Source organism: Salmo salar, chromosome 29 (assembly GCF_965601325.2).
Source record: "Salmo salar chromosome 29, fSalSal1, whole genome shotgun sequence".
NCBI classification, from domain to species: Eukaryota; Metazoa; Chordata; class Actinopteri; order Salmoniformes; family Salmonidae; genus Salmo; species Salmo salar.
The window spans coordinates 28,240,503-28,268,346 of record NC_138319.1 but is presented as its reverse complement, the minus strand read 5'-3'; the positions used below and the strand labels follow the sequence as shown (position 1 = coordinate 28,268,346).

Below are 27,844 nucleotides of genomic sequence, written 5' to 3'. Positions count from 1 at the left end.
TTGAAGCATATTTGTAATTTTAAACAAACGCTTCATAATTCATGAAGGTAACTTAAATTGAATGATATCATAGAACAAAACGTATAAGATCTCCTACGCCTGTGTTAACCTCTAAACTTATTTTCTGCGTTTATTCCAAAACTATTCTTTCCCCTGAATGAACCAGAGGTAAATCATTTGCGGTTTTTAAGATTATAAACTGCCGAGCTCTAAATACATTCTCGTCACTTTCTTTGTTACGTCCAGATTTTGACATGAAATGGAAAGACAAACACGTTATAACCACATATAGAACAATGATCCAAATATTTCACCAGATGTATAAATATTAAGCCTCCGGATTGCGTTTCCACTCACTACCAAATATGGTGATTGGAGGAAGCCCAGTGGGAGATAGATTTTGGGCAACATTCTTCAAATTTTCTCATCAATGAAACATTTGATCTCCATACAGTTTTCTGTTTCCAAAACTAGAATCTGTAACAGAGTGAACTGCTTTTTTGTATACTTTGCCAAAGTTGAAAAAATTGCTTTGTTTCGGAGTGCAAGGGCAATTTGAGTTATTGTACACTTCAAAGTAGGCGTTCCCTAACGGACATATGCAAATAGCTGCCAAAACCCGCCAATAGGATCTCACCAGCTCGTGCTTGACTCTGACCGCCTCCTTGCTTGTTCTGCCCACTATGATTAATTTACTCCCATTGGAAACGACAGGCTCTAGTCTATCTTGGGTTAGTTATCAAAAATCTTCGACCTTACTGTACAAGTCTCTTTATTTAAATTTAAATAATATTTTCAATTCAAACCAGGGAAAACAAGAATGTTATGAATAAAATAATTAAATGACAGAGTAGACCATGACGTGGCAGTGAATTTCTGTACTGTACAGAACACTATACAGAAATTAGACAAAAAATAACAAAACATTAACAACATTGAGTCCAACCATTAAAATGTCATTTAAAACAAATAAATAAATACACATTGTAAAATCTTCTCTACCTTTTCCATTTAAAATACAACTAGTTGTCCATGTATGATGCTGTATTCCAGTTTATTTAGTTGACAGCAGCATAGCAGCCTGGAAGGGTTGAAGATCAGGGTTTGAGTTATATTATTGTGTGTGTGTGTGTGCGTATTCATGTTTAAGTGTGTGTGCGTGTATGTTGGTAGTTATGTAGGTAGGTATGCGTGTAGGTTGGTAAGTAGATAATAATTCCATTCCAGCCATTACAATAAGCCTCCTATAGCTCCCCCCACCAGCTCCCTCTGGTGTGTATTACAGCGGGGGGAGGCCAATGTGGTGCACATTGCAGTATGGCTGTATGAGGTATCTGGCTGTAGACCAGAAAGTGTTGGTGAAGCCGAGTCCTGTACAGTGGTCGTAGCAGCCGGGGACCATGGAGACCAGGACACCCAGAGGAACCAGGAAACCCAGGGTGAAACCTCCTGCTGCTCGGACACCTCTCACCATATCTGACCACACACCACTCTTCTCCTCTAGCATCTGTTTCCCCTCCTTAACCACCTCCTCCTCTTTCTTCTCATCCGCCTCTCTTTCTACCCTCTCCTCCACTCTCTGCTCCTCCTCTATCTTCTCCTCCCTCTGCACCTCATCAGAGAAGTCCTCCTGGGGTAGGAAGTGAACACAAGCATTTAGCAACAGCGTCTCTCCCCCAGGGTGTGTGTGTGTGTATGTGTGCAAAGCTGTAGGACGAGCTCATTGTAAAACTGGAAATGAATAAATGGAACGGTATCAAACACATCAAACATGTGGAAACCACGTTTTAATCTGTTCCATAAATTCCATTCCAGCCATTCAGCCTGTCCTCATTCACTGGCGCGAAAACACTGTCTCCCAGCTAAGCCCTACCTAACCCTAAACTCACATTGTCCTGTAGTACTACTTGATCACCACACAGCGGAGACAAAACACTCGGCCATGATCGGTCATGTGTGTGTATGTGACCCACCATCATGCATGGCAGTAGACCCAGTTCCTCTGCTAAAGAGATGGAGCGCTGAGTGGCTGTAGACAGAGTTCCATCTAATGCCATGTAACCCCCCTCTCTTCCATTACTACAGACAGAGAAAGACATGAGGAAAGAGAGAGAGGGTATGAGCTATTACAAACGTGACAACATTAGAGTGTGTGAGGGATGTTATGATTGTGTGTGTGTGTGTGTGTGTGTGTGTGTGTGTGTGTGTGTGTGTGTGTGTGTGTGTGTGTGTGTGTGTGTGTGTGTGTGTGTGTGTGTGTGTGTGTGATGTATGTATGTGTGTGTAGTTACACTAGGGCCTCTGCCAGTTGGCTCTGCAGATCCTTCATCTTCTCCTTCAGATCCTGAGAACAGAGAAACACACATATAAAGCCCAGAGTGTATATCAGTTAAATATGTGTGTGTGTGAGGTCTGTATCAGGCATATGTAAAGTGGGTGTGTGTGTGTGTGTGTGTGTGTGTGTGTGTGTGTGTGTGTGTGTGTGTGTGTGTGTGTGTGATGTACCTGTGCAATGGAGGAGTACTCTGTAAGGGACTGCTCCAGCTGCTCAACTACAAAGTCCTTCTGAAGGAGACACGCGAGCACAAAGTCATGTTGAGCAAAGGCCAGCCAGCTAATAGACTGCAATGAACCACATTTAAACTGGCAATCCATGTGGCATGTCTAAAGAAAAACTTGTACATTTATTGGGTATTTAGGGCATATTTCAAATGTAAACATCATCTTCAATACGTAGGTTTCGCCTACCTTACGTAGGACCTCATCCCTGTGATCCAAAGCGAGTCTGCTCTCCTCGAGCCGAAGCTGTTTCTCACACACACGTTACTAGTTACTAGTAGGGCTGGGGGAAATCCTGCGGCCTCTCAGGACCAAAATTACCCCCCTCTGATCTGGTGGTAGGATACCCCTGAGTGTGTGTGTGAGTTACCTGTAAGGCTTGTAGAGCCTGGCTGAGGTTAACGATCTTCTTCTTGTCAGTGTCTCTGTCTGGTATAATACGGGACATCTAGGGGTGAGAAACAGACAGACAGAACGAGAGAGAATAGAAAAGTTCTGTTATGTTTTGACAACAAATAATGTGTATTATGCCTCCATATTGGCTGGCCAGTGAAACATTCAGTTTGTCTGTTCTAACAGGGTCAAAGGTCAAGGGTTAGGTCGTCATACCTCACTGCCGATGCTTTCGATCTGGTCCTCCAAAATCTCCTTCTCTTTCTCCTGCCGGAACGAGGGATGAAAACCGTTGTATTTCTCACCATCATTTTATCAATACTTTCTTCCCAAGTTACTTCACATTTACCAATTAGCTCAGTTGGTGAGGTGATTGGTCAAATCAGGTGGGTTCAGTTGGGTGGTTTATTTGTCATATATATACAGTTGAAGATGGAAGTTTACATACACTTAGGTTGGAGTCATTAAAACTAATTTTTCAACCACTCCACAAATTTCTTAATAACAAACTATAGTTTTGGCAAGACAGTTATGACATCTACTTTGTGCATGACACAAGTAATTTTTCCAATTGTTTACAGACAGATTATTTCACTTACTGTATCACAATTCCAGTGGGTCAGAAGTTTACATACACTAATTTGACTGTGCCTTTAAACAGCTTGGAAAAATCCAGAAAATTATGTCATGGCTTTAGAAGCTTCTGATAGGCTAATTGACAACATTTGAGTCAATTGGAGGTGTACCTGTGGATGTATTTCAAGGCCTACCTTCAAACTCAGTGCCTCTTTGCTTGACATCATGGGAAAATCAAAAGAAATCAGCCAAGACCTCAGAAAAAGTATTGCAGACCTCCACAAGTCTGGTTCATCCTTGGGATCAATTTCCAAACGCCTGAAGGTACCACGTTCATCTGTACAAACAATAGTACGCAAGTATAAACACCATGGGACCACGCCGCCGTTATACTGCTCAGGAAGGAGACGCGTTCTGTCTCCTAGAGATGATGGTGTCGAAAAGTGCAAATCAATCCCAGGACAACAGCAAAGGACCTTGTGAAGATGCTGGAGGAAACAGGTACAAAAGTATCTATATCCACAGTAAAACGAGTCCTATATCGGCAAACTCAAAGGCCGCTCAGCAAGGAAGAGGCCACTGCTCCAAAACCGCCATAAAAAAGCCAGACTACGGTTTGCAACTGCACATGGGAACAAAGATCGTACTTTTTGGAGAAATGTCCTCTGGTCTGATGAAACAAAAATAGAACCGTTTGGCCATAATGACCATTGTTATGTTTGGAGGCAAAAGGGGGAGGCTTGCAAGCCGAAGAACACCATCCCAACCGTGAAGCACGGGGGTGGCAGCATCATGTTGTGGGGGTGCTTTGCTGCAGTAGGGACTGGTGCACTTCACAAAATAGATGGCATCATGAGGTAGGAAAATTATGTGGCTATATTGAAGAAACATCTCAAGACATCAGTCAGTCAGTTAAAGCTTGGTCGCAAATGGGTCTTCCAAATGGACAATGACCTCAAGCATACTTCCAAAGTTGTGACAAAATGGCTTAAGGACAACAAAGTCAGGGTATTGGAGTGGCCATCACAAAGCCCTGACCTCAATCCTATAGAACATGTGGGCAGAACTGAAAAAGCGTGTGCGAGCAAGGAGGCCCACAAACCTGACTCAGTTACACCAGCTCTGTCAGGAGGAATGGGCCAAAATTCACCCAACTTACTGTGGGAAGCTTGTGGAAGGCTACCCGAAACATTTGACCCAAGTTAAACAATTTAAAGGCAAAGCTACCAAATACTAATTGAGTGAATGAAAACATCTGACCCACTGGGATTGTGATGAAAGAAATAAAAGCTGAAATAAATCATTCTCTCTACTATTATTCTGGCATTTCACATTCTTAAAATAAAGTGACCTAAGACAGTGAATTTTTACTAGGATTAAATGTCAGGAATTGTGAAAAACTGAGTTTAAATGTATTTGGCTAAGGTGTATATAAACTTCCGACTTCAACTGTATATATAGGGACCTAGTCAGTTGTGAAATGTGTCAACTGAAATGTGTCTTCCGCATTTAACCCAACCCCTCAATCAGAGGTGAGGTGGGCTGCCTTAATCGACATCCACCTCGCCCGGGGAACAATGGGTTAACTGCCTTGCTCAGACCGACAGATTTTTACCTTGTCAGCTCGGGGATTTGATCCAGAAACCTTTCGGTTACTGGCCCAACGCTCTAACCACTCGGCTACCTGCCGCCCCTCATATATTTGGTGGGACCTTAATTGGGAAGGATGGGCTCATAGTAATGGCTGGAGTGGAATCAGTGGAGTGGTATCAAATACATCAAACATATGGTTTCCATGTGTTTGATGCCATTCCATTTGCTCCGTTTCAGACATTATTATGAGCCGTCATTCCCTCAGCAGCCTCCACTGATGGTTTCTTGTTTACTATTGCTGTACACCACTTCCTGGTTAACCACCAGTTGTTTGATGTAGGCCTCCAGGTTGCCCGTAGCTTCGTCTTTCTCAACCAATAGGCTCCGGATCTCCTCCAGCTCATCCATCAGCTGCTCTGCATCATGGATCGACTGCTTCATCCTGACAAACACAAATAATGATGAACAAACTGACTGAATGATGGTTACATTTGACTTGGTTGTGCAGGGCAGTGTGTGTGGTTGCTAATATGGTTACCCTTTGACTTGGTTGAGCAGGGCAGTGTTCTCGGTGCGTAGCAGTGTGTTGTTGTCATCGGCTACCTCTACTGTTCTCTGCAGCTCTGAGTTCAATTGCTTCAGTCTGCTTCGGGAATACACCAACTCTGCTAGAACATCACGCCTCTCCTCTGAACTCCTACAAACACACAGGTTAGAAAGTGGTAAGTACACAAACTGCAGCCTTGACGTCCAGATCACGAAGGACCTATCATGGTCTAAACACACCAACACAGTTGTGAAGAGGGCACGACAAAGCCTCTTCGCCTTCAGGATGCTGAAAAGATTTGCCATGAGCCCTCAGATCCTCAAAAAGTTATATAGCTGCACCATTGAAAGCATTTTGACTGGCTGCATCACCTCTTGGTATGGCAACTGTTTGGCATCCGACCGCAAAGCGCTACAGACCAGTACATCCTTGGGGCCAAGCTCCCTGCTACCCAGGACCTCTATACCAGGCGGTGTCAGAGGAAGGCCCTAAAAATGGTGAAAGACTCTAACCACCCAAGACATAGACTGTTCTCTCTGCTACCGCACGGCAAGTGGTACCGGAGTGCCAAGTCGTGGACCAAAAGGCTCCTTAACAGCTTCTTTCCCCAAGCCATAAGACTGCTGAACAGTTAATCAAATTGCTTCCCAGACTATTTGCATTGACCCCCCCTTTGCACTCACTGTCTCTATGCACACTGACTGGACTATACCCATTCTACACTGACACTCCAACACACACCTACATACACTCTCACACGCACACATATTGAAGCCACAGACACATTTTCACATAAGCTGCTGCTACTCTGCTTATTATCTCAGCTTCTTTTTTTTACCATGCATAGTCACTTCACCCTTACCTACATGTACAAATTACCTCAACTAACCTGTACCCCCGCACACTGACTCGGTACCGGTGCCCCCTGTATACAGTGAGGGAAAAAAGTATTTGATCCCCTGCCGATTTTGTACGTTTGCCCACTGACAAAGAAATGATCAGTCTATAATTTTAATGGTAGGTTTAATTGAACAGTGAGAGACAGAATAACAACAAAAACATCCAGAAAAACGCATGTCAAAAATGTTAGAAATTGATTTGCATTTTAATGAGGGAAATAAGTATTTGACCCCTCTGCAAAACATGACTTAGTACTTGGTGGCAAAACCCTTGTTGGCAATCAGAGGTCAGACGTTTCTTGTAGTTGGCCACCAGGTTTGCACACATCTCAGGAAGGATTTTGTCCCACTCCTCTTTGCAGATCTTCTCCAAGTCATTAAGGTTTCGAGGCTGACGTTTGGCAACTCGAACCTTCAGCTCCCTCCACAGATTTTCTATGGGATTAAGGTCTGGAGACTGGCTAGGCCACTCCAGGACCTTAATGTGCTCCTTCTTGAGCCACTCCTTTGTTGCCTTGGCCGTGTGTTTTGGGTCATTGTCATGCTGGAATACCCATCCACGACCCATTTTCAATGCCCTGGCTGAGGGAAGGAGGTTCTCACCCAAGATTTGACGGTACATGGCCCCGTCCATCGTCCCTTTGATGCGGTGAAGTTGTCCTGTCCCCTTAGCAGAAAAACACCCCCAAAGCATAATGTTTCCACCTCCATGTTTGACGGTGGGGATGGTTTCTTGGGGTCATAGGCTGCATTCCTCCTCCTCCTCCAAACACGGCGAGTTGAGTTGATACCAAAGAGCTCCATTTTGGTCTCATCTGACCACAACACTTTCACCCAGTTGTCCTCTGAATCATTCAGATGTTCATTAGCAAACTTGAGACGGGCATGTATATGTGCTTTCTTGAGCAGGGGGACCTTGCGGGCGCTGCAGGATTTCAGTCCTTCACGGCGTAGTGTGTTACCAATTGTTTTCTTGGTGACTATGGTCCCAGGTGCCTTGAAATCATGACAAGATCCTCCCGTGTAGTTCTGGGCTGATTCCTCACCGTTCTCATGATCATTGCAACTCCACGAGGTGAGATCTTGCATGGAGCCCCAGGCCGAGGGAGATTGACAGTTATTTTGTGTTTCTTCCATTTGCGAATAATCGCACTAACTGTTGTCACCTTCTCACCAAGTTGCTTAATGATGGTCTTGTAGCCCATTCCAACCTTGTGTAGGTCTACAATCTTGTCCCTGACATCCTTGGAGAGCTCTTTGGTCTTGGCCATGGTGGAGAGTTTGGAATCTGATTGATTGATTGCTTCTGTGGACAGGTGTCTTTTATACAGGTAACGAGCGGAGATTAGGAGCACACTATACAGGTAACAAACTGAGATTAGGAGCACTCCCTTTAAGAGTGTCCTCCTAATCTCAGCTCATTACCTGTATAAAAGACACCTGGGAGCCAGAAATCTTTCTGATTGAGGGGGACAAATACTTATTTCCCTCATTAAAATGCAAATCAATTTATAACATTTTTGACATGCGTTTTTCTGGATTTTTTTGTTGTTATTCTGTCTCTCACTGTTCAAATAAACCTACCATTAAAATTATAGACTGATCATTTCTTTGTCAGTGGGCAAACGTACAAAATCAGCAGGGGATCAAATACTTTTTTCCCCTCACTGTATAGCCTAGTTATTGTTATTTTATTGTGTTACTTTTTATAATTTTTTGCTTTAATTTGGTAAAACCAATCTGGAACTCTTCTTGAACTGCCTGTTGGTTAAGGCCTTGTAAGTAAGCATTTAACGGTAAGGTCTACACTTGTTGTATTTGGCGCATGTGACAAATAAAGTTTGATTTGATTATTATATATCCTGATTGCCTAGTCATGTTTACCCCTACCTACATGTACATATTACCTCAATCACCTCAACTACCTCGTACCCCTGTACATTGGTACTGTTACTCCTTGTATATATCCTGGTTGTCATTTTATTGTGTTACTATTTCCTTTATTTTTGTAGCAAATATTTCTTACTTTTTAACTGTGCATTGTTGGGAAAGGGCTCGTAAGTAAGCATTTCACAGTAAAGTCTACACCTGTTGTATTCGGCACATGTGACAAATACAATTTGATTTGCTAGGAGTCGTCTGGGTGTAAGGCACTCACAGGTCTGCAGAGTTGAGGATCCTCTCCTCCTCTGACACGTACAGCCTGACAGACTCATCATTATGCTTCCCCTCTGAAATACACACAAAACATCAAAACAGACAGACCCCCCCCACCCTAAAACACACACACCTTTGAATTGGTCGTAAAGACCAGCCAATAACCAATGAAAAACTCACCTTCATAATCATAGCCATCATCTTCCACTGAGTCTGACCTAAACACACACACAGAGCAGCAAAATGTGTGGACAAAGATTTGAGCAGATAGATGAAGGCTATGGCTATAACTGTATGTGTGTGTGTATGTTCACCTTAGCTGGTCTGAGCTGGCATACATATCCCTCCATCTGGGTCCCCTGGTGCTACCTAGACAGGGGACAGAAAAGAGGAGGGACCATGTGTTACACATACATCCCTGATCTGTCAATGAATCTGACTACTACTGCATGGTTGACACCTCAAGAGCCCAGTTCCACCTCACTTCCCACTCTCTGAGCTGAGACTCCAGTTCCACCTCACTTCCTACTCTCTGAGCTGAGCTGAGACCCCCAGTTCCACCCCACTTCCCACTCTCTGAGCTGAGACTCCAGTTCCACCTCACTTCCTACTCTCTGAGCTGAGCTGAGACCCCCAGTTCCACCCCACTTCCCACTCTCTGAGCTGAGACTCCAGTTCCACCTCACTTCCTACTCTCTGAGCTGAGCTGAGACCCCCAGTTCCACCCCACTTCCCACTCTCTGAGCTGAGACTACAGTTCCACTCCATTTCCCACTCTCACAACCGAGACCCCAGTTCCACCCCACTTCCCACTCTCTGAGCTGAGCTGAGAGCCCAGTTCCACCCCACTTCCCACTCTCACAACCGAGAGCCCAGTTCCACCCCACTTTCCACTCTCTGAGCTGAGAGCCCAGTTCCGCCCCACTTCCCATTCTCTGAGCTGAGAGCCCAGTTCCACCCCACTTCCCACTCTCTGAGCTGAGACTCCAGTTCCACCCCATTTCCCACTCTCACAACCGAGAGCCCAGTTCCACCTCACTTTCCACTCTCTGAGCTGAGCTGAGAGCCCAGTTCCACCCCACTTCCCACTCTCTGAGCTGAGACTCCAGTTTCACCCCACTTCCCACTCTCTGAGCTGAGAGCCCAGTTCCACCCCACTTCCCACTCTCTGAGCTGAGACTCCAGTTCCACCCCACTTCCCACTCTCTGAGCTGAGACTCCAGTTCCACCTCACTTCCCACTCTCTGAGCTGAGACTCTAGTTCCACCCCACTTCCCACTCTCTGAGCTGAGACTCTAGTTCCACCCCACTTCCCACTCTCTGAGCTGAGACTCCAGTTCCACCCCACTTCCCACTCTCTGAGCTGAGAGCCCAGTTCCACCCCACTTCCCACTCTCTGAGCTGAGCTGAGACCCCAGTTTCACCCCCCTTCCCACTCTCTGAGCTGAGAAGGTAAATAATCCAAATTGGACAAATTTGTATATTGTTCTACGAGTCGGTACTCACCATTAGAAGAGGGTGCGACCACTAACCCACCGTCATCCTCCCATTGGCCAGCCTCGGCAGGCCCACGGTACCGGCCCTGCCGCTCATCCTCCCATTGGCCAGCCTCGGCAGGCCCCTGGTACCGGCCCTGCCACTCATCCTCCCGTTGTCGTGAACCCTGGTGACCTCGGTGGAGAGACGGGAGGTCGAGCACCGAAGATGATGTCACACCGTGGGAGGCATAGTCCAATAGACCCAGCTGCTGCAGCCGCCCCGCCTACATTAGAACCACAACAACTTCATCTGGAAAGGCTTTACGCCTACATACACATCTCTGAACGTGCTAACAAATAAATGGCTGTTAAGATAAATGGCAGACTACTAGTACAGTATTCAGGTGAGCTTTATTGACATAAAACTGAAATAACCCAATGTTGCCAAAGCAATATACCATTTTTTATTTTTGTGTTGGCACAATATGAACGAATTCTAGTTATAACTAGATATTACCTCAATGGGGAAGGAGACGGTCCTGCGCAGCATTCTCCCTCAAAGCCCCAATGCCGCTAGAAATCTGTCCCCCTTGAGAGATTCAGACAATTTCAGACGATTTCTTTTTTTCAAATCAAATCAGTACAAACAGTGTGCTGTTACAAATGACAAGTCAGGAAGTAAAGGCAGGTCGGTAGCTATCTACTAGGAGAGCTAGATCATTCCCGAGCTTGAAAAATAATTCCAAATAAATAGGTTCAGTTCATGTAGTCGTTTATGACGTCACAGTATAAACATCACCCATGCGTCACACTAACAACCAAGCCTCCAAAGACTAAGTTAAAAAAATTAAAAACTAAGCTAAGTAGTAACTGTAGATAGCTAGCTGTCCGTGCTTTTCAACAGGAACATGTTTTCAGTTTTCAGCTCCTATTATAGCAATGTTGTTGCTTATCTTTCTTAGTTAGCGACCAAGCTAACTTCAGCTAAAGCGGGATCGCAAACTGACTGCTACTGTTGCTAGCTAATGGATATTTTTCAATCAAGTAGCTAGCTAACAACAATGACGTTAAATTATTGGCAGATTAAATTATTTGTTGACACATTTTTTTTTTTAACCTATCTAGCTAGCTAATTATTGTAGTTTCATTTCCCTACCCAACTACTCTCATATGACCTCCGTCTCCCTCACCAAAGCAGTGCGCACGAGCAACTATAACTTCAGCCACTCAGTGATCGGTTTCATTATCAATGGACTCACTGGACTGATCCCTATGTTTTTTATTTTGGTTTATTTTAAGAAGTCAATTGGGATGGCTGACGCTATGTCAACGATTTTTATAACTAAACCCAGATAGACGACAGCTTGTCGTCTCCAACGGGAACAAATTAATCATAGTGGGCAGAACAAGCAAGGAGGCGGGTAGAGCCAAGCACGCGCTGGCGAGATCCTATTGGCGCGTTCTAGTAGACATGAAAATATTTCCGCTAGGGAAGTGCGCGTGTTTAACAACTCAATTCGCATTTGCACTCCTAAACAGCGCGGTTTTAGCAAAGGGTCAAGTCTACAAAACTTAGTCCACTCTGTTCATAACATATTCTAGTTTTGGGAGCATAAAACTGTATCGAGATCAAATGTTTAATCGATAAGAAAATGTGCAGTATGTCGGCCAAAATCCATCTCGTTCCATCTTCTCCAACCGGAGAAACGCCAACCGGATGCTTCACATTTATACTTCCAGTGAAATATCTGTTCCATTGTTCTATCTGTGGCTTTGTATTGTCTTGAGAAGCTTTGAAGCCACCTGTTGGGCATATTGGCACTTCCCAGAAAGAGCAGTCCTCCATAGAAATGAATGGAATTCTACAGTATTTCAATTAAATGTTTCAAGGACAAAATTACATGTATTTAAGTATTTTTGTTGTTGTAATGGGGACAGTAACTTTAGCCATCAACAAATATTTATATATATTTTGGGGGGGTTATATTTTAGCTCACATAATATAATTTAAAAGTATGCATTAAGGTGTCTGTAATATAATAAATGTGGCAAAAATGAATGTAGACATTAATAAATGCATTTACGTAGCTTCCTAAATACTTTTTACAATGGTGGGGGAGTCCCAATATGGAGGCTCGGTGTCTTCAATACAGAGCTTTCTATTAGTCATTTCGCATATATATATATATATATATATATATATTATTGGTCTCAACCACAGATAGAAGGCGTTAGCTACCAGTAGTATCTTCCTCTCAACTTAATGTTGAGCGTTATAATAGTAGAATACATTTTCCTGTTGTTTTGTTTTTATTTTTAAAACAACTTTGAGATTCTTCTTGTATTGAAAAGCGCTATATAAAATAAATCCTTTATTATAATTGTATTATTGTTATATTTAGGCTCCTTCCCCTCTCCCCACAGGGCCAATGGGTGGCAAACTCTATTGAGGGTGTGGCCAAAATAAAAAAACGCCTCCCAACCAGCCATGTTGGTTGTCAGCTTCTTCAAAGGTGAGACGTGGACCCAGTCACAACCACCCCTAGCCCCAAATAAACCCTGAACCCCCTGCCCCTTCCCCTTAGCCCCCAACCCTAGCTTCTAGCCCTAGCCCCTACCTCACCTATCTCTCTGTGTGTGTCTAGGTTTCCCAGGTGATCTGTATTGGTTGTGTGTTCAGACTACAGTCGTTTCTCTCTGGGCAGATTATTAAGACTGTTCTGGGAATTCCTAACGGAATATGAGTCACAGGAGGTTGGTGGCACCTTAATTGGGGAGGGAGGGCACATTGTAAGGAACGATGCTGCAGAAGAGAAGCAGGTATGGGGAGTTGACATTTAATTTGGAACGGACATGCAACAGGACAGGAACAGCGTCAGAATTGGGAAACACAAAGACAGACGACAATCAATTCAGCAGCGGGGAACAGAGCTGGGGAACTGACAAATATAGGGGAGGTAATAAACAGGTGATTGAGTCCAGGTGAGTCGAATATCGCTGATGCGTATGATGAGGGAATGCAGGTGTGCGTAAATGATGGTGGCAGGAGTGCGTAATGCAGGGCAGCCTGGTGCCCTCGAGCGCCAGGGGGGGAAGAGCGGGAGCAGGCGTTACACACATGGTAATGGCTGGAGCGGAATTGGTGGAATGGCATCAAATACATCCATTTGCCCCATTCCTGCCATTATTATGAGCCGTCCTCCCCTCAGCAGCCTCCACTGCTTGGAATGGACTGCTGTAGTTGGAATGTGAATTGACTTATTTGGAATCCAACACCCCTAGGTCTGTTCCATGTCGACTTTGCCTGGATTCTTGCCTGCACGCGCTTGTTGCCAGTGATGTCAACAGTCGTCTCCATGGTGTCCAGAAGGCCATCGGTGTCAACCTCAGATCAGACGGGCTGTGGCCTGAGAACAAACACACAGGCCCACAGACAGACACAGGTCTGTTTTACTATCCTATTTGGGACCAAACATTTGATTCCCATTCAAAATCCTATTTTCCCTAACCTAACACTTAACCTAATTCTAACCTTAACCCCAAACCCCTAAACCTAACCTACACCTAACCCTAATTCTAACCTGAACTGTTACCCTAACCGTAGACTAAACCCTAAGCCTTTAATAGCCTTTTTCCTTGTGGGGACCTCCGAATTTTTCTTGTTTTACTATCCTTGGGGACTTCTGGTTCCCACAAGGACAGTAAAAAAAAACACGCACGCACACACGCACACACACGCTTAGTAACTATAAGTACATTATCTTATGAAATAATGAAGTTATATTCAATTTGTTTCTTTTGTTTGTTAATATGAAGACTATTGGGATGGGGCCTAACTCACTGTGATTTACCAGTAACAGAACGATAAGAGGAGACGAAAGCCTGAATCAGCGGTTAAATGACAAGACAGCATCTTCTCTCTCTCTTTCTCTCTCTCTCTGCCCTTTCTCTCCAGAATGCACCCAGAAAGTGAGGGGTCTCATGACAACAATTTCGCTAATCACCTGCCTTGTGCTGGGTGCACTCTCAGTGATGACTCACACACAGACACACAGACACACTCACTCTCTGTCATCCCAAGACCGAAGCGACGCTGCAACTTTAGGAAATATATTCTGTTGAATATACATACTTGTGCAGTTAATATTTTTCCCTCAAGTGTGTAAAAAGAGCACAGGTAAGAAACATTTCTCTTATAGGTCTCTAGGTTGGAGATGGAGAAAAGTATTGTTTAGAAATATATTATGTAACATATTTGGGTGTCTAGAAATTCATGCGATAAAGTTAATAGCATACTGGTAAAAACTTATTATGAACTGTTGAATATTCAAATAACTGTTCGTTTTTTAACTTAATCTAAAACATGATGCATGCTTGGAACATAGGAATTTAAAGTGACTGTGTGATGTCATGGGATGACATTTGGCTGAATTCCTTTGTCAATGTAGCAAAAGTCAATGTAAACAAACCATATTGAAATAAAGACTAGTCTAGCCTACAGTGGAGTAAGTAGGTCTTTATGTAGTCCTGAAAGGCATCTGCTTAATAAAATGTATTATTATTATTAAGTGTAATTTTATTAAGTGTACAGTCTAACATTATGTTTTGGACACTATGTTTTGCCCTGTATTTTTCTTACAACCCGTCTTTGAGATTTAGGAGCAAAGCTTTCTATTTAATTCACACTTGCAGCTCTGAGATGTTGTTTTTCAATGGAGGATGAAGGTCGTTGAGGCTGGTATGTTTTGTATTCTGAGGGTTGGTCACAGTTCCTGTAGGGGCAAACACACACACACACACACACACACACACACACACACACACACACACACACACACACACACACACACACACACACACACACACACACACACACACACACACACACACACACACACACACACACACACACACACACACACACACACACACACACACACACACACACTATCCCCATCATAGAAACATGTTCACAAGGAAGGGAACTGGAAGAACAGGTGTAGCTGTATAGGTGTCATGTTGTCTGCCTGCAGACTTTAATCGTTCAGATGGCATTTCAAGGAACAAAAGATGGAATGTAAAGCAAAGCATTTCAGATAGTCACGCTAACCTGTTCTCAAGGTTACCTGTACTATACCTTATGGCTTTACCGTTCTTGCCCCATCTCTCCTCTTCTCCCATAAGAAAAATGTTTCCTATATTTTGGATCCTCCTCCTTCTCCCTCTGGTCTCCGCCCAGACATACCATTGGGGTCCATGCCCCACCCCCAGTGTCCAGCCCAACTTCAGCTTGCAGCAGGTAAACACACACACACACACACACACACACACACACACACACACACACACACACACACACACACACACACACACACACACACACACACACACACACACACACACACACACACACACACAGAGCTTTTTTGTGATTTAAAGCGTACATTTTTAACAACCCCTCTCCTACCCTTATCAGTACCTGGGCACGTGGTATGAGATAGCAAAACTTCCAGCATCCTTTGAGAAAGGGAAGTGCATCCAAGCTGATTACACTCTGAGGGGAGACGGCACCATCAGAGTCCTCAACTCCCAGTTCTAGTCAGTATTTATTTCTGTGTGTATGTGTGAGTGTTTAAGTGTGTCTGAACTATGTCAAACTTTACCTCATACATAGACATTTAGAAGTCGACTGTCCTCCCTGAACTGAAAGCTAGTACGGTTTTCTCATAGACATGTTTTTTCTAAAAGTGGTAACAGTGTATGTGTCTGCCTCCAGTAAAGGTAAGGTGCGGACTGTGGAGGGGACAGCAGTGGTCCAGGACCCCAAAAATCCAGCCAAACTGGGAGTCAGCTTCTCCTACTGTGAGTCTCTACTGTCTATAACTCTATTACCATGACTATATCGAGTCTCTACTGTCTATAACTCTATTACCATGACTATATCAAGTCTCTACTGTCTATAATTCTATTACCATGAGTGTTTACTGTCTATAATTCTATTACCATGACTCTATTCAGTCTCTACAACTCTATTACCATGACTATATCAAGTCTCTACTCTCTATAACTCTATTACCATGACTCTACTGAGTCTCTACTGTCTATGAGTCTATTACCATGACTCTATCGAGTCTCTACTGTCTATAACTCTATTACCATGACTATATTAAGTCTCTACTGAGTCTCTGCTGTCTATAAGTCTATGACCATGACTCTATCGAGTCTCTACGGAGTCTTTACTGTCTATAAGTCTATTACCATGACTCTATCGAGTCTCTACAGAGTCTCTACTGTCTATAACTCTATTACCATGACTCTATCAAATCAAATGAAACTTTATGTCACATGTGCCGAATACAAGTGTAGACCTTACCGTGAAATGCTTACTTACAAGCCCTTAACCAAGAGTGCAGTTCAAGAAAGAGTTAAGAAAATATTTACCAAATAAACTAAAGTAAAAAATTATCAAAAAGTAACACAAAATAACAATAACGAGGCTATATACAGGGGGTGCCAGTACCGAGTCAATGTGTGGGGGTACAGGTTAGTCAAGGTAATTTGTACATGTAGGTAGGGGTGAAGTGACTATGCATATATAATAAACAGCGAGTAGCAGCAGTGTAAAAAATAAATGGAGGGGGGGGGGGGTCAATGTAAATAATCCAGTGGCCATTTGATTATTGTTCAGCAGTCTTATGGCTTGAGGGTAGAAGCTGATAAGGAGCCTTTTGGTCCTAGACTTGGCATTCCGGTACCGCTTGCCGTGCATTAGTGGAGAAAATAGTCTATGACTTGGGTAACTGGAATCTTTGACAATCTTTTTAGCCTTCCTCTGACACCGCCTAGTATATAGGTCCTGGATGGCAGGAAGCTTGACCCCAGTGATGTACTGGGCCATATGCACTTCCCTCTGTAGCGCCTTACAGTCAGATGCCGAGCAGTTACCATACCAGGCGGAGATGCAACCGGTCAGGATGCTCTCGATGGTGCAGCTGTAGAACTTTTGGAGGATCTGGGGACCCATACCAAATCTTTTCAGTCTCCTAAGGGAAAAAGGTGTTGTCGTGCACTCTTCACGACTGTCTTGGTGTGTTTGGACCATGATAGTTTGTTGGTGATGTGGACACCAAGGAACTTGAAACTCTCGACCCGCTCCACTACAGCCCCGTCGATGTTAATGGGGGCCTGTTCGAACCGCCTTTTCCTGTAGTCCACGATCAGCTCCTTTGTCTTGCTCACATTGACGGAGAGGTTGGTAATAGAGTTATTGACAGTATTACCATGAATATCAAGTCTCTACTGAGTTTTCTTTGTCTATAACTATATTACAATGACACTATTGAGGCTCTACTTAGTCTCTACTGTCTATAACTCTATTACCATGACTCTATTGAGTCTCTACTGAGTCCATACTGTCTATAACTCTATTACCATGACTATCAAGTATCTACTGAGTCTCTACTGTCTATAACTCTGTTACCAAGATTCTATCAAGTCTCTACTGAGTCCATACTGTCTATAACTCTATTCCCAAGACTCTATTGAGTCTCTACTGTCTATAACTCTATTCCCAAGACTCTATTGAGTCTCTACTGTCTATAACTCTATTCCCAAGACTCTATCAAGTCTCTACTGAATCCATACTGTCTATAACTCTATTGCCATGACTCTATTGAGTCTCTACTGAGTCCATACTGTCTATACCTTTATTACCATGACTCTATCGAGTCTCTACTGTCTTTAACTCTATTACCATGACTCTATCGAGTCTCTACTGAGTCCATACTGTCTATAACTCTATTACCACGACTCTATCGAGTCTCTACTGTCTATAACATGATTACCATGACTCTATAGTTTCTGAGTCTCTACTCTCTATAATTCTATTACCACGACTCTATTGAGTCTCTACTGAATGTCTACTGTTGCACAGGTCTTGTTACTCTAGTGTCCTGGATGAATTCAGCTCTGACTCAGGGCCTGTGAGAGAAAGAACAGTTAATATGATAATAACATCATGTCTGACTCTGAGTCTGTCTTAATCTCCATCCCTCTCGACCTCTTCTCCCTCCCCCCTCTCCAACCCTCTCTCAGTCACTCCCTACAGTCCGTACTGGGTGCTGAGTACTGACTATGTGAGTGGAGCGGTGGTGTACAGCTGTACTGACGTGTTGAGGATTTTCCATGTCGACTACGCCTGGATCCTGGGACGTTCCCGCTTCTTGCCCGCAGAGAAAGTAGAGTACGCCAGGCAGCTGCTGGCTAAAGAAAACATTGACACCTTCAAGATGAGTGTTACCGACCAAACGGGCTGCGACTAGATGGAGGTTTAGAGGTCAGCGGTTAGGGTTAAAGGGTTAAAGGGTTATTTATGTGTCTACTTCCCTAGTCCTAGCACCGTAGAAACTTCTCCCCTACTCCCAATGCTCTATCCACATGTCATTTGAGCCCTACCTCTATAGATACAGACAGAAATACGACTATCACATACTAGACCTAGTATCCAGCTCTCGTGTCTAATTAATCAATAAGGCACGAGGGGGTGTTGTATATTGCACGACGCATCGCGGAGTGCCTGGACACAGCCCTTAGCCATGGTATATTGGCCATATACCACGAACCCCCGAGGTGCCTTATTGCTATTATAAACTGGTTACCAATGTAATTACAGCAGGAAAAATAAATGTTTTGTCATCCCCGTGGTATAAGGTCTGATATACCTTGGCTGTCAGTCAATCAGCATTCAGGGCTCAAACCAACCAGTTTATAATAGTTAATATACACTGACAGTTGGTCTTATAATCTTACCATCCAACATATCACTACCTACCATCTCATTTAGACTACATGTATTTTATATTTAGAAACGTTATGGTCTGTAGTTGGAGATCTGTTAGTTTATAAGGTAGTTTGATTGATTAGATGTCTAGCTATGTAACGATGGTGACGGTTTCTTCATGTGTTGAACAGAATGCTGACAGCTTGAGTTAGTTCTCTGGCTTCAAATTGAAGCCATGGGCTTTCTGTATATTAGGAATTAAAGTTTTGTTTTGAAGTCAAACTGATGACTGTCTTTTCTCCTGCAACAGTGTTTAGATTGCGATTGGGACAAACAATCTCTGCGGGCCTCTCCTGAGTGTCTAGTCAAACAGCAAGTACTGATGTGGCCACTATAAAGCAGGGGTATCAAACCATTGACAGTGGAAGAATAGTAAAAAATCCTCAGGCAAACACACGCATACATTTTTTTGCTATATGTGGGCAATGGGCAGGGGTGCATGCGTGTGGTTGTGACAAGGGTATGTGGGGAGAGGTGTAGGTGTGTGTGTGTGTGTATGTGTGTGTGTGTGTGTGTGTGTGTGTGTGTGTGTGTGTGTGTGTGTGTGTGTGTGTGTGTGTGTGTGTGTGTGTGTGTGTGTGTGTGTGTGTGTGTGTGTGTGTGTGTGTCTTGGGGGACACACGTGATCTTACATCAGGATCCTGTTCCCTCATTTCTGCCGTGAGCTTTAGACTCAGACAGCACCTCTGGCAAGACACACACAGGTAAAAATAACCAGACTCTTCTCATCACAAACAGACGCACAGACGTGAACCTGAACATAGAAATAGAAAACATAGAACCCCGTCACACCCTGACCTACTCTACCATAAAAAATAACATCTTTCTATGGTCAGGACGTGACAGTACCCCCCCAAAGGTGCGGACTCCGACTGCACCTAAACAAAAACAACAACCCCCCCCAAGAAAGGGAGGGTAGGGTGGGTAACTACTGTTTATGGAGGCTCTGGTGCAGTACACATAACCTTCCCATCCCGCGGATCCTCCAACAGAGGAGGCGGCTCCGGTTCGGGGCATAACCCCCGCTCCGCCCGCTGATACCTCTGCTTCTGTGCCACCGGACCGTGGATCGTCGTCGGAGAAACCGGACTGTAGATCATCGCCTGAGGCTCTGTACTGCAGACCGCCGCCGGAGGTTCTGGACTGCGGGCCGCCGCCGGAGACTCTGGGCTGCGGGCCGCCGCCGGAGACTCTGGGCTGCGGACTGCCAACGGAGACTCTGGGCTGTGGACCGCTGCTGGAGGTCTCAGGAGGTTCCGGACTGCGGGCCGTCTCAGGAGGTTCAGGACTGCGGGCCGTCTCAGGAGGTTCCGGACTGCGGGCCGTCTCAGGAGATTCCGGACTGGGGACCGTCGCTGCAGGCTCCATGCCATGGATAATCACTACAGGCTCCGCGCCATGGATCACCACTGGAGGCTTTGTGCCATGGATCATCCCTACAGGCTCCGGGCCATGGATCATCCCTACAGGCTTCTTGCCATGGATCATCCCTACAGGATTCGTGCCATGGATCATCACTGGAGGCATCGGACCATGGATCATCACTGGAGGCTTCTTACGTGGAGCCGGAACAGGTCTCACCGGACTGGGGAACGTCGCTGGAGGCTCCGGACTGGGGGATGTCGCCGGAAGCTCTAGACTGGGAACTGTCGCCGGAAGCTCTGGACTGGGAATGCGCACTGGAGGCCTGATGCGTGGGGCTGGCACAGGTGGCACCAGACTAGTAACACGCACCTCAGGGCGAGTGCAGGGAGTAGGAACAGGACACCCCGGACTGGGCAGGCGCACTGGAAGCCTGATGCGTGGGGCTGGCACAGGTGGTGCCAGACTGGTAACACGTACCTCATGGCAAGTGCGAGGTGCAGGCACAGGGCATACCAGGCTGAATAGACTCACTGGAGGTCGGTTACGTGGGGCAGGCACAGGATATACTGGGCCGTGGAGGCGCACTGGAGATCTCGAGTGTAGGGCTTGCACAATCCGTTCTGGTTGGATGCTCAACCTAGCTCGACAAATGCAGGGTGCGGGCACAGATCGCACCGGCCTGTGAATGCGCACTGGCGACACAGTGTGCATTCACCGCATAACACGGTGCTTGCTTCGTCACTCGCTCCCCACGGTAAGCACGGGGAGTTGGCTCAGGTCTCCAACCTGACTCTGCAAATCTCCCCGTGTGACCCCCAAATTTGTTTCAGGGGGGCTGCCTCTCGCACTTGCCCCGTGGCTGGTATAGTGCCTCGTAATATCGCCACTCCGCTTTAGCTGCCTCAATTTCCTCTTTCGGACGGCGATACTCCCCAGCCTGACTCCAGGGTCCTTTCCCGTCCAGAATTTCCTCCCAAGTCCATTCCTGTTTCTCCTGGGCACGCTGCTTGGTCCTTTGGTGGTGGGAGATTCTGTCACGGTTGTCATAAGGAGAAGCAGACCAAAGTGCAGCGTGTGTGTCGTTCCACAATTTATTTACACTGTGAAACTATGCAATACATAAACATAAACTAAAGAACAAAACAACAAACCGTGACGCAGTGGTGAAACATTGTCATGTCCTGACCAGCAGATGGAGCTGTTGTAGTAGTTTGGGGGTCAGGACGTGGCAGTCTTGTGTGTGTGTTTGAATGTTCTGTGTGTCTTGTGACTCCTGATCAGGAACAGCTGGGGATCGTTGTTCCTGATTGGGAGTCATATATGTAGGAGTATGTTTGTCACTGGGGTTTGTGGGTGGTTGTTTTTGCACTGCGTTTATAGCCTGCAGAACTGTCACTGTTGTCACCTTTTTGTGTTATTAAGTGGATGCTTTACTCCTTAATTTTAATTAAAGATGAGTATTCACATACCTGCTGCGCCTTGGTCCATTTATGAAGACAGCCGTTACAGAACCACCCACCAAAGGACCAAGCAGCAGAAGAGGAGGAAGCCACTGGAGAGAAAAATGGACGAATGGACTTGGGAACAGATCCTGGACGGAGAGGGACCATGGACTCAGACTGGGGATTATCGCCTCCCGCGGTGGGAGATTGAAGCGGCGAGAGCGGAGAGGCGCTATTACGAGGAGAGAGAGCGCAACGAGCGCGAGAGGCACCCCCAATAATTTTTTTGGGGGGGGCACACGGGTAGCTTGGCCAGGCCAGGGAAGAGCCGTAAGCCAGCTACCCGTGACTACAGGGAGGTGCATATGAGGTGGAGGGCGCCATGTTACGCTGTGGTACGCACCATCTCGCCTATACGGACGCACAGCCCAGTTCGCCCAGTACCAGCGCCCCGCAGGTGCCAGGGCAAGGTGAGCATCGAGCCGGAAGGGGTGATGCCAACCCTGCAATTAAGACCGCCAGCGCACCCTTTCGGTCCGGTGTTTCCCGCTAGACGCACTAGCATGGAGGTGCGTGTCTCCAGGCTGGCACGTCCAATACCAGCCCCACGCATCAGGAGTCTAGTGTGTCAGCCCAGCCTCGCCAGTCAACAGTCACCAGAGCTGCCCGCCAGTCAACAGTCACCAGAGCTGCCCGCCAGTCAACAGTCACCAGAGCTGCCCGCCGGTCAACAGTCACCAGACTGCCCTGAACTGCCAGAGTGGCCAGACTGCCCTGAACTGCCAGAGTGGCCAGACTGCCCTGAACTGCCAGGGTGGCCAGACTGCCCTGAACTGCCAGGGTGGCCAGACTGCCCGGTTCTGCCAGAGTGGCCAGAACCACTCTGGCACTTTTGTTTGTTGGTGGTTTTTTTTTGTTGTTAGGTGCATTCCGGGGTCTGCACCTTGAGGGGGGGGTACTGTCACGTCCTGACCAGCAGATGGAGCTGTTGTAGTAGTTTGGGGGTCAGGACGTGGCAGTCTTGTGTGTGTGTTTGAATGTTCTGTGTGTCTTGTGACTCCTGATCAGGAACAGCTGGGGATCGTTGTTCCTGATTGGGAGTCATATATGTAGGAGTATGTTTGTCACTGGGGTTTGTGGGTGGTTGTTTTTGCACTGCGTTTATAGCCTGCAGAACTGTCACTGTTGTCACCTTTTTGTGTTAAGTGGATGCTTTACTCCTTAATTTTAATTAAAGATGAGTATTCACATACCTGCTGCGCCTTGGTCCATTTATGAAGACAGCCGATACAAACATACACTACTCAAAAATAATCTCCCACAAACCCAGGTGGAAAAAAACCCTACTTAAGTATGATCTCCAATTAGAGACAACGAGGACCAGCTGCCTCTAATTGGAGATCATCCCAAACAACACCCCAACATAGAAATACAAAACTAGAACCTGAACATAGAAATAGAAAACATAGCGAAAAAAAAACTCTGTCATGCCCTGACCTACTCTACCATAGAAAATAACATCTTTCTATGGTCAGGACGTGACAGTCATGCACAAAGTAGATGTCCTAACCGACATGCCAAAACTATAGTTTGTTAGCAAGAAATTTGTGGAGTAGTTGAAAAACAAGTTTAAATGACTCCAACCTAAGTGTATGTAAACTTACGACTTCAACTGTAAATACCCTGAGATTAAAGCTGAAAGTCTGTACTTTCAGCTCATCTTGTTTCCTTTCAAATCCATTGTGGTGGCGTACATAGCCAAAATGATAACTTTGTCAATGTCCAAATATTTATGGACCTGACTGTGTATATATTTTGGGGTTTGTGTTTTAGCTCTCATGATATGATTAAAAAGTATGCATTAATGTGTCTGTAATATAATACATGTGGCAAAAACTAATGTAGACATTAATAGATACATTTCCAAAGCTTCCTAAATACTTTTTACAATGGTGTAGGAGTCTCAATATGGAGGCTCGGTGTCGTCAATACAGTGACAGATCAGACGGGCTGTGGCCTGAGAACAAACACACATGCCCACAGACAGACACATTTGTTTTACTATCCTTGTGGAGAACAAACAATTGATTCCCATTCAAAATCCAATTTTCCATAACCTAACACTTAACCTAACCCTAACTCTAACCTTAACCCTAAACCCCTAAACCTAACTCCTAACCCTACACCTAACCCTAATTCTAACCTGAACTGTTACCCTAACCATAGACTAACCCCTAAGCCTTTTAATAGCCTTTTTCCTTGTGTGGACCTGCAAAAGGTTGTTTTACTATTCTTGGGGACTTCTGGTTCCAACAAGGATAGTAAAATGAAACACACACACAGTTTAGTAATTGTCACTACATTATCTTATGAAAGAATTAAGTTATATTTAATTTGTTTTATTTAATTTGTTCATTTGAAGACTATTGGGATGGGGCCTAACTCACTGTGATTTACCAGTAACAGAACGATAAGAGGTGCCGAAAGCCTGAATCAGCGGTTAAATGACAAGACAGCATCTTCTCTCTCTCTTTCTCTCTCTCCCTGCCCTTTCTCTCCAGAATGCACCCAGAGAGGGAGGGGTCTCATGACAACAATTTCGCTAATCACCTGCCTTGTGCTGGGTGCACTCTCAGTGATGACTCACACACAGACACACAGACACACTCACTCTCTGTCATCCCAAGACCGAAGCGACGCCGCAACTTTAGGAAATATATTCTGTTGAATATACATACTTGTGCAGTTAATATTTTTCCCTCAAGTGTGTAAAAAGAGCACAGGTAAGAAACATTTCTCTTATAGGTCTCTAGGTTGGAGATGGAGAAAAAGTATTGTTTAGAAATATATTATGTAACATATTTGGGTGTCTAGAAATTCATGAGATAAAGTTAATAGCATACTGGTAAAAACTTATTATGAACTGTTGAATATTCAAATAACTGTTCGTTTTTTAACTTAATCTAAAACATGATGCATGCTTGGAACATAGGAATTTAAAGTGACTGTGTGATGTCATGGGATGACATTTGGCTGAATTCCTTTGTCATTGTAGCAAAAGTCAATGTAAACAAACCATATTGAAATAAAGACTAGTCTAGCCTACAGTGGAGTAAGTAGGTCTTTATGTAGTCCTGAAAGGCATCTGCTTAATAAAATGTATTATTATTATTAAGTGTAATTTTATTAAGTGTACAGTCTAACATTATGTTTTGGACACTATGTTTTGCCCTGTATTTTTCTTACAACCCGTCTTTGAGATTTAGGAGCAAAGCTTTCTATTTAATTCACACTTGCAGCTTTGAGATGTTGTTTTTCAATGGAGGATGAAGGTCATTGAGGCTGGTATGTTTTGTATTCTGAGGGTTGGTCACAGATCCATGTTCACAAGGAAGGGAACTGGAAGAACAGGTGTAGCTGTATAGGTGTCATGTTGTCTGCCTGCAGACTTTAATCGTTCAGATGGCATTTCAAGGAACAAAAGATGGAATGTAAAGCAAAGCATTTCAGATAGTCACGCTAACCTGTTCTCAAGGTTACCTGTACTATACCTTATGGCTTTACCGTTCTTCCCCCATCTCTCCTCTTCTCCCATAAGAAAAATGTTTCCTATATTTTGGATCCTCCTCCTTCTCCCTCTGGTCTCCGCCCAGACATACCATTGGGGTCCATGCCCCACCCCCAGTGTCCAGTCCAACTTCAGCTTGCAGCAGGTAAACACACACACACACACACACACACACACACACACACACACACACACACACACACACACACACACACACACACACACACACACACACACACAGAGCTTTTTTGTGATTTAAAGCGTAAATTTTTAACAACCCCTCTCCTACCCTTATCAGTACCTGGGCACGTGGTATGAGATAGCAAAACTTCCAGCATTCTTTGAGAAAGGGAAGTGCATCCAGGCCGATTACACTCTGAGGGGAGACGGCACCATCAGAGTCCTCAACTCCCAGTTCTAGTCAGTATTTATTTCTGTGTGTATGTGTGAGTGTTTAAGTGTGTCTGAACTATGTCAAACTTTACCTCATACATAGACATTTAGAAGTCGACTGTCCTCCCTGAACTGAAAGCTAGTACGGTTTTCTCATAGACATGTTTTTTCTAAAAGTGGTAACAGTGTATGTTTCTGCCTCCAGTAAAGGTAAGGTGCGGACTGTGGAGGGGACAGCAGTGGTCCAGGACCCCAAAAATCCAGCCAAACTGGGAGTCAGCTTCTCCTACTGTGAGTCTCTACTCTTTATAACTCTATTACCATGACTATATTGAGTCTCTACTGTCTATAACTCTATTACCATGACTATATCGAGTCTCTACTGTCTGTAACTTTATTACCATGACTCTACTGAATCTCTACTGTCTATAACTCTATTACCATGACTCTACTGAGTCTCTACTGTCTATAACTCTATTACCATGACTATATCGAGTCTCTACTGTCTATAACTCTATTACCACGACTCTATCGAGTCTCTACTGTCTTTAACTCTATTACCATGAGTGTTTACTGTCTATAATTCTGTTACCAGGACTCTACTGAGTCTCTACTGTCTATAACTCTATTACCATGACTATATCGAGTCTCTACTGTCTATAACTCTATTACCACGACTCTATCGAGTCTCTACTGTTTATAATTCTATTACCATGACAATATTGAGTCTCTACTGTCTATACGTCTATTACCATGACTCTATCGAGTCTCTACTGTCTATAAGTCTATTACCATGACTATATCGAGTCTCTACTGAGTCTCTGCTGTCTATAACTCTGTTACCAGGACTCTATTGAGTCTCTACTGTCTATAACATGATTACCATGACTCTATAGTTTCTGAGTCTCTACTCTCTATAATTCTATTACCACGACTCTATTGAGTCTCTACTGAATGTCTACTGTTGCACAGGTCTTGTTACTCTAGTGTCCTGGATAAATTCAGCTCTGACTCAGGGCCTGTGAGAGAAAGAACAGTTCATATGATAATAACATCATGTCTGACTCTGAGTCTGTCTTAATCTCCATCCCTCTCGACCTCTTCTCCCTCCCCCCTCTCCAACCCTCTCTCAGTCACTCCCTACAGTCCGTACTGGGTGCTGAGTACTGACTATGTGAGTGGAGCAGTGGTGTACAGCTGTACTGACGTGTTGAGGATTTTCCATGTCGACTACGCCTGGATCCTGGGACGTTCCCGCTTCTTGCCCGCAGAGAAAGTAGAGTACGCCAGGCAGCTGCTGGCTAAAGAAAACATTGACACCTTCAAGATGAGTGTTACCGACCAAACGGGCTGCGACTAGATGGAGGTTTAGAGGTCAGCGGTTAGGGTTAAAGGGTTATTTATGTGTCTACTTCCCTAGTCCTAGCACCGTAGAAACTTCTCCCCTACTCCCAATGCTCTATCCACATGTCATTTGAGCCCTACCTCTATAGATACAGACAGAAATACGACCAGTTTATAATAGTTAATATACACTGACAGTTGGTCTTATAATCTTACCATCCAACATATCACTACCTACCATCTCATTTAGACTACATGTATTTTATATTTAGAAACGTTATGGTCTGTAGTTGGAGATCTGTTAGTTTATAAGGTAGTTTGATTGATTAGATGTCTAGCTATGTAACGATGGTGACGGTTTCTTCATGTGATGAACAGAATGCTGACAGCATGAGTTAGTTCTCTGAGGGTTGGGCACAGTTCCTATAGGGGCAAGCACACACACACACACACACACACACACACACACACACACACACACACACACACACACACACACACACACACACACACACACACACACACACACACACACACACACACAGTATCCCCATCATAGAAATATGTTCAGAGGGAAGGGAACTGGAGGAACAGGTGTAGCTGTATAGGTGTTGTCTGTATATTAGTCATTAAAGTTTTGTTTTGAAGTCAAACTGATGACTGTCTTTTCTTCTGCAACAGTGGTTAGATT

General features: G+C 44.6%; 3 protein-coding genes across 4 annotated transcripts; 2 read left to right on the top strand and 1 right to left on the bottom strand.

Moving 5' to 3' along the window:
* Positions 1 to 755: 755 nt before the first annotated feature.
* Positions 756 to 11,884, bottom strand: LOC106590492 (uncharacterized). 2 transcript variants are annotated; one of them, XM_014181579.3, is made up of 15 exons: positions 11,359 to 11,884; positions 10,720 to 10,791; positions 10,231 to 10,486; positions 9,039 to 9,093; positions 8,905 to 8,942; positions 8,726 to 8,798; positions 5,660 to 5,818; positions 5,446 to 5,563; positions 3,169 to 3,219; positions 2,930 to 3,007; positions 2,749 to 2,805; positions 2,506 to 2,565; positions 2,292 to 2,344; positions 1,974 to 2,079; positions 756 to 1,630 (listed from the first exon to the last, which is right to left on the bottom strand). In XM_014181579.3, the coding sequence occupies exons 2-15, from the start codon at positions 10,750 to 10,752 to the stop codon at positions 1,280 to 1,282; spliced, it is 1,488 nt and encodes a 495-aa protein (XP_014037054.1). In that variant the 5' UTR covers positions 10,753 to 10,791; positions 11,359 to 11,884; the 3' UTR covers positions 756 to 1,279. The 2 variants fall into 2 exon arrangements, with proteins under 2 accessions (XP_014037054.1, XP_014037055.1); XM_014181580.3 differs by having other exon boundaries at positions 11,393 to 11,884.
* Positions 11,885 to 14,255: 2,371 nt separating this feature from the next.
* apod (apolipoprotein D) lies at positions 14,256 to 19,260 on the top strand. Its single transcript, NM_001141437.1, is given in 5 exon segments — positions 14,256 to 14,379; positions 15,387 to 15,501; positions 15,679 to 15,800; positions 15,979 to 16,064; positions 18,297 to 19,260. Coding segments are annotated over 4 exon segments (546 nt in total). The 5' UTR covers positions 14,256 to 14,379; positions 15,387 to 15,390; the 3' UTR covers positions 18,524 to 19,260.
* Positions 19,261 to 24,471: 5,211 nt separating this feature from the next.
* Positions 24,472 to 27,698, top strand: LOC106590494 (apolipoprotein D). The gene is made up of 5 exons (XM_014181581.3): positions 24,472 to 24,631; positions 25,447 to 25,561; positions 25,715 to 25,836; positions 26,015 to 26,100; positions 26,943 to 27,698. Exons 2-5 carry the CDS (start codon positions 25,451 to 25,453, stop codon positions 27,167 to 27,169), a joined length of 546 nt encoding a protein of 181 aa, XP_014037056.1. The 5' UTR covers positions 24,472 to 24,631; positions 25,447 to 25,450; the 3' UTR covers positions 27,170 to 27,698.
* The last annotated feature ends 146 nt before the right edge of the window (positions 27,699 to 27,844 follow it).

Excerpts from the sequence above, each read along its gene's own strand:
- LOC106590494 (XM_014181581.3), top strand. The coding sequence starts at position 25,451 with ATGTTTCCTATATTTTGGATCCTCCTCCTTCTCCCTCTGGTCTCCGCC. Across the intron at positions 25,562-25,714 it reads CCAACTTCAGCTTGCAGCAG|TACCTGGGCACGTGGTATGA; the intron begins GTAAACACACAC and ends TACCCTTATCAG. Across the intron at positions 26,101-26,942 it reads GGGAGTCAGCTTCTCCTACT|TCACTCCCTACAGTCCGTAC; the intron begins GTGAGTCTCTAC and ends ACCCTCTCTCAG.
- LOC106590492 (XM_014181579.3), bottom strand. The coding sequence starts at position 10,752 with ATGCTGCGCAGGACCGTCTCCTTCCCCATTGAG. Across the intron at positions 10,487-10,719 it reads CCGTCTCCTTCCCCATTGAG|GCGGGGCGGCTGCAGCAGCT; the intron begins GTAATATCTAGT and ends GTTCTAATGTAG. Across the intron at positions 2,566-2,748 it reads GGGATGAGGTCCTACGTAAG|AAGGACTTTGTAGTTGAGCA; the intron begins GTAGGCGAAACC and ends TGTCTCCTTCAG.